This window comes from Pinus tabuliformis, chromosome 2_2, assembly GCF_031772625.1.
Source record: "Pinus tabuliformis cultivar Carrire ecotype Pingquan chromosome 2_2, CPIR1, whole genome shotgun sequence".
Classification (NCBI taxonomy): Eukaryota; Viridiplantae; Streptophyta; class Pinopsida; order Pinales; family Pinaceae; genus Pinus; species Pinus tabuliformis.
Window position 1 is genome coordinate 7,444,450 of NC_142300.1, and position 6,727 is coordinate 7,451,176.

Genomic DNA, 6,727 nt, shown 5'->3' on the forward strand with positions numbered 1-6,727 from the left:
AGACATCATCTGCAGTGTGGAATTTGGTATTAAGGGCCTTCTGGATAAAACTAAGGACACGATTAGGCAAGATTGTGCCGTGGCCCTTAGGAAGGCAAAACCGCCCCGCAGTAATATCAGCAAAGCTGAGTTTGAGGCTCTAAAAACCTTAAACCAAAATCACAATATTGTCATCCTAAAAGCCGATAAAGGTGGGGCAGCAGTGATCCTTAACAAGGATGATTACCGATCCAAGATGTTGGATCATCTTAACAATAGTGGAAGTTACAAAAAGCTTTCCAAGAATCCTTTAAAGAAGGTTTCAAAGGCAGTTGCTCTTGCTATCAAGTCCTGTAATTTTACTGATTCTTTTTCCGAGAAGCTCATAGAAAGCAACCCCATCACCCCTAGGATCTATGGCCTTCCAAAGATCCACAAAGAAGGGGTTCCCTTAAGACCTATTGTCAATACCATCGGTGGTCCTACTTACCTTCTTGCAAAATTCCTTGCCTTAAAGCTTAGACCATTGGTTGGTTGCACAGAGTCCTTCGTAAAAGACTCTGCGTCGTTTGTTGATGATCTCAAGAAGGTGAAGCTTGACCCCGATGATATTCTAGTTAGTTTCGACGTAGTCTCCCTTTATACTTGTATTCCCATCAATGAGGCCATGGAAGTTATCAATAGGCTCACTGACCCTGATACCACTCGGTTAGTTGAGTTGTGTCTTACTTCCACCTTTTTTAGCTTCGAGGGAGAGTTTTATGAGCAAACTTGTGGGGTGGCCATGGGCTCCCCCTTATCCCCAGTCGTCGCAAATCTTTTTATGGAAGATTTCGAATCCAGAGCTTTGTCCTCAGCCCGTCTCTTGCCAAAGCTTTGGAAGAGGTTTGTAGATGACACTGGTGTCGTTTGGTCTCATGGTCATGATGAGTTGGATCTCTTCTTCCGTCATCTCAATGAACAATCCTCCGCCATTAAGTTCACTATGGAAAAGGAAGTCAACGGTTGCCTTCCCTTCCTTGATGTTCTCATTTCAAAGAATATTGATGGTTCCTTCTCCCACCAGGTCTTTCGAGAAAAGACTCATACCGACCAATATCTCCACGCCAGCTCTCATCATTTCCCCGCTTAGAAGTTAGGCGTTCTCAACACACTGGCTACTCGTGCATTAAGAATCTCTGATGAGAAAAACTTAGCAAAGGAGAAGGCTCATCTCTTGGATGTCTTCGTTAAAAATGGTTACAGTAGACACCTAGGTCAAAAAGCCTTCCTCAAGGCCCGGAAGGAGCCCTCTGTCCAAAAAGATCCTAAAGACCGGATCCTGGGTGTACACCTCCCCTACATCCAAGGAACCACTGATAGGATCGCCAGGATTCTTAAGAAGCATAATATTCCCTCGACCTTTAGACCTCTTAACACCATCCGTAGCTCGCTGAGATCTGTTAAAGATCCTGTCGACCCTAAAGACATGAAAGGGGTCTATGTCATTCCTTGTTCCTGCGGGGCCCCATACATTGGTGAAACTGGTCGCTCAATTAATCAAAGGATTAGTGAGCATGCAACAGACTTGAGGCATGGTAGGGCCAAGTCCTCAGCCCTTGCTGAGCATGCCGAGAAAACTAAACATCAAGTCTGTATCGAAGAGGCTCAAGTTATCGCAAGAGTGGCGCAATTTCACCATCGTAAATTGAGGGAAGCCCTTGAGATCGAGAAAAGACCTTTGAATCTCAATAGAGATGACAACTGGAAGATTAGTAGGTGTTGGATCCCAGCCCTTTTACCTTAGCCTCTTCTTCGCCTGACCCCTCTCGGTTTGTTTAGCTGGTCGTTGTTTTCTCTTGATATCATTGGTTCAGTAATAGTAATATCACTCTTTTAATTATTCCCCCTAGACCTGGATTTTTAATAATTAACTATTGCAATTTTATTCATTTCGCTCATATATTAAAAATAAAAATAAAAATAAAAATAAATAAATAAATAAATCAGAATAATAATAATTTTACTTGAGACTAATATTATTAATATTAGTTGGAAATTAATATTATAATATTAGCTTGGAGTTAATCTTATAATATTACTAAAGGTTATTACAATAATATTACTATTAATGACAATATTTTAATAATTTTGATATAATAATAATAATAATAATAATAATAGAATATAAAAATAAAATATAAATTACCCTAATCTATTATTGATAATAATATTCAAAAATTTTAATTTAAAATTAATTTAGTAATATTAGGTTGAAGTTAATATAATAATATAATACAATAATATAATACAATAATATTACTGTAAATGAGTAAGTAAATAAATAAATAAATAAATAGTATTAATAATAAGAATATATATATATATATATTAACTGTTAAAGGTCTTTTTAACCGTTGCATATTCATATAGTTGTTCATATAGCCGTTGAAGGACCTGCATACTCTATTTAACGGATCGCTCAGATTTGTTCCTCAACTTGTCCTGACGATGAACCACACTAGTTGGTTCGAAACGCGTCGACAAATGATTCTCTATGTGATTTTGCTGAAATCTCTTACAATCAAGTATGGATCACAGAAGTCTAAACTCTCTAATAATTTGGCAGCTTTCAACTAAGCCTTGACAAAAGACTATAGATTTTTGCTTCAATGTTGTATAACTATAACTATAAAATTTCTATTATTCCTTTAAAATAATATATTACCTCCACCCTTACCACCTCTACTTAATATATTATTATAAAACAATTATTAATTATCTTATTAAAATGCTATTTTTCCTTTAAAATAATATATTACCTCCACCCTTACAATCCCTATTTAATATATTATTATAAAGCAATTATTAATTATTTTATTAAAATGTTTTTCACGCATATTTGATACACTATTACGATACACTATTACAAAGTGGCTATTGAACGGCTTGGTGATAATTCTTTAGACTAAAATTTACATCAAATTACACAATTTTGCCTCCACCCCTACCTTCCCTATTTAATATATTATTATAAAACAAATTATTATCTTATTAAAATGTTTTTCACGTCTCATTTGATACACTATTACAAAGTGGCTACTGAACAGCTTGGTGAAATTTACATCAAATTACACAATTTTGCCCTATTACAAAGTGACTATTGAACAGCTTGGTGAAATTTACATCAAATTACACAATTTTGCCTTGGTGATAAGTCTTTAGACTAAAATTTACATCAAATTACTAGCAAAATCACCTTCATAAATGTAATTAATAAATGCCATAAGATTCAACTTAATATATATGTCATATTATAAATCTAATATACTAAACTAATATATTAATATTAAATTAATATATTAAATATGGTTATTAATATTGTTAATAATTAAATATTGTTAATTATATTTATTAATATAAATATTATTAAGTAATATAAATATTGATAATTATTGAAATAATAAATAATTTATTTAAGTTAATTTATTTATTATTAATAATTAAATATAAATAATTTTTTTATTAATTATTAAAAATTAAACATTAAAATAATCACGGTGGGTTATGATTGACCATGATTGACTATGATTGATATTATAAATCCAAGGGATTGGACCTGACCATGATTGACGATGGTTCACAATGGTTGATTTTCATATTGAGACAATTTGTGTCAAAATATGATGTTGGACCATGTTTGACCATGGTTGTCACAATGTGACATAGACCATGAGACAATCTTTGGCACAATGTCACCATGGTTGACCATGCCTGATTTTCATATTGAGACAATCTTTGTTCAAATGCCACATTTGACCATGGTTGATGATGGTCACCATGGTTGACCATGCCTGATTTTCATATTGAGACAATCTTTGTTCAAATGCCACATTTGACCATGGTTGATGATGGTTGGCCATGGTTGACCATGATAAATATTATAAACCAAAGGGAATAATAAACCCAATGGATTGATATTATAAACCAAAGTGAATATTAAACCGAAGGGATTAACACTAAAACCCCAAGGGATTATGAACCCAAGCGAATAATATTAAACCCAAAGAGCTAATATTATAAAGCCAAGGTATATAAACCATAAGATAAATATTATAAACACTAAAATAAACATGGTTGACCATGATCCACTATGGCTAGCTATGATTTACCATAATTGACCATGATTGATATCATAAACCCAAAAAATTAATACCTAAACCCGAAAAAATTACTAACCAAGATAATATTATTAAAGAATAAAATATTTTTATTCAATAAAGAATAAGATAATTCTTTCTTAAAATGTTTTCATGATTTAAGATATAGGCGGCCCATGACATGTGTACAACTTAATTTTTATGAAATTTAAAGTTTCAACAAGGTCACATAGCAAGCTTTCTTTGCCATTTATTTTAATAAAATATTTTAATGTCATGATGTGTTGTATGTACTCCAAGCAACAATAAAATTGTAAAATAAATTATATGAATATTTGTTTAACCTTTTTTTATTAATTTTTAAATATAATTAAATATTTTTTTGGTAAATAAAGGTGATATATATATAATTGACATTGAAGAGAATGATAACAATTAAATAATTATTTATTTAATATTGAATAATGACAATTTTTTTATATAAGGCTCATATTATAATACACATGTCATGTCATTGGAGTATAGATTGATATAATAAGAGTTGTACAAATTGTACACATGTTATTTTAACATATATATTTTTTTGTAAATTAAAAAGTAAAATCCATAAAAATTGTTTATTCAATACTTTACATCAATGAGAAAATAGAATTTTTGAATTTAATTACAAACTATCTGTGTTTATGGTACATAGTAATTAATATATAATGTTATTTTTCAAATTAATTATATTTATTGTACATAGTAATTAGTGATATAGTACATAGTAATTAATAGTAGAATAGAGAAAACAAAAATCAATTTTTGCCATGTACATAGTAATTAAAAATAGAGTATACAAAAGTCAATTCTTGTCATCATTACACAATAAGAGGTGGACATAATATATAATGTTATTTTTCAAAATTAATTATATTTATTGTACATAGTTACTAGTGATATATAGTACATAGTAATTAATAATAAAATAGAGTAAACAAAAGTCAATTTTTGCCATGTACATAGTAATTAATAATAGAGTACACAAAAGTCAATTTTTGCCATGTACATAGTAATTAATAATAGAGTACACAAAAGTCAATTCTTGCTATCATTACACAATAAAAGGGAGACATTTCAACTAATCGTATTTAAAATAAATAGAAATAATTTTTATTTAAAAATAATAAATTTAATTTCATAATGTTAAATTTTGAATATATTTTATATTTTTTAAGTAAAAAAAAAACCTAATAGCAAGTAAATGAAAAACTAAATACTTTACATCATGCCAATCACAAAACAATAAAAACTATTCAATTTTAGTTTATGTTATAAATATCTCTATTTAAATCTTAATTCGTTATGGTATCAGATTCCACTTTACAAATAAATCATTATGAAAATAAACTATATATTTAATGATTCTGTCTTTTTATAATTTGACATTAGTAAAAAAAATTATTTCGAATAAATATAATTTTTATTAAACAAAAAAAATATCATTTTTCCTTTCTTCGCATACAAAAATCAAAGTTTATTTTGGAAGTTTTTAGGTCATTTTACCTTCTGATTTGATTTTGTTGGATTTGATTGCCCTAAGATAACGATGGGTTGAAATCAGAACTTAAAAATGTGAATTCTCTTTAAAATGTTAAATTTATATATATAATCAAAAACCTATTTTAAACGACAAATATCAAATCTAAACAACGGTTTTTTTTCAAAAACTTCAAAAATGTGTAAGGCCTATAATGGTTGGAACTTAGCCAGAAATAAAGAATCACGTAATATGGCTTGAGCAAAACGATAAAGAACCCGTAATGGATATGTCACCTAATCACTGCGATACGCTCATGGAGTACAGAGCTGATCATTTAACTACGAAACATACACAGGAGAGATTGATCAAACACAAATGCAGAAATCGTAGCGAAGATCTAAAAATCCAGCATGGGAACTGTTCCCGAAGATGGCAACAATGGTTACAAGGCTGTAAATGCCCATCCCAAGCGGGGCCTCGTCTCGTGGGTGGTGGACGTGGTGGAGGAACTGGGAGTTGGAGCCTCTGCGTTGTATTGTTCGAGGAAGCCTCTGCATTTTCTTTCGGGGAACTTCGCTCCAGTCTCGGAAACTGCCCCCAAATCGCACTTGCCTGTTGTTGGTCATCTTCCCGTAATTTTAACTTTCCCATTCACACTCCCAACTTATCAGACCACAAAGCTTAAACCTTTTGAGTTTAAATCGCGGGGATTGTCTTATAGAGTTGCTTGAATGGGGAGTTCGTCCGCGTGGGTCCTAATCCGAAATTCGCACCGCTAGTTGGCTGTCATTGATAATTAATGCATTCGACACAACCTAACGTTGTATGGCCCTGTTTCGGATTAATTTTCACTGGGATTCTCGATTTGATCGAACTTACGCTTCCTTGAAAATAATAGAACATCAGTATCTTTTTTCTCTGCTCAAACTCTATAAAGTGATGTTATTAATTTTGTAAATCTGGTCTCATTAATGGATGTTTTTTTGTTTTTTTATTGGAATCGTTAATATAAGGTGAAATTGTGATTTTTGTTGTTGTTTAAATGTGTTTTTGACTCCATAAATCGATTCAACACTTAGACATTCAG

At 31.2% G+C, this 6,727-nt stretch overlaps 1 protein-coding gene across 1 annotated transcript; it reads left to right on the forward strand.

Moving 5' to 3' along the window:
• The first annotated feature begins 235 nt into the window (after positions 1-235).
• LOC149191277 (uncharacterized) lies at positions 236-1,111 on the forward strand. Its single transcript, XM_089406589.1, has one exon. The coding sequence runs from the start codon at positions 236-238 to the stop codon at positions 1,109-1,111; it is 876 nt and encodes a 291-aa protein (XP_089262715.1).
• Positions 1,112-6,727: the final 5,616 nt, after the last annotated feature.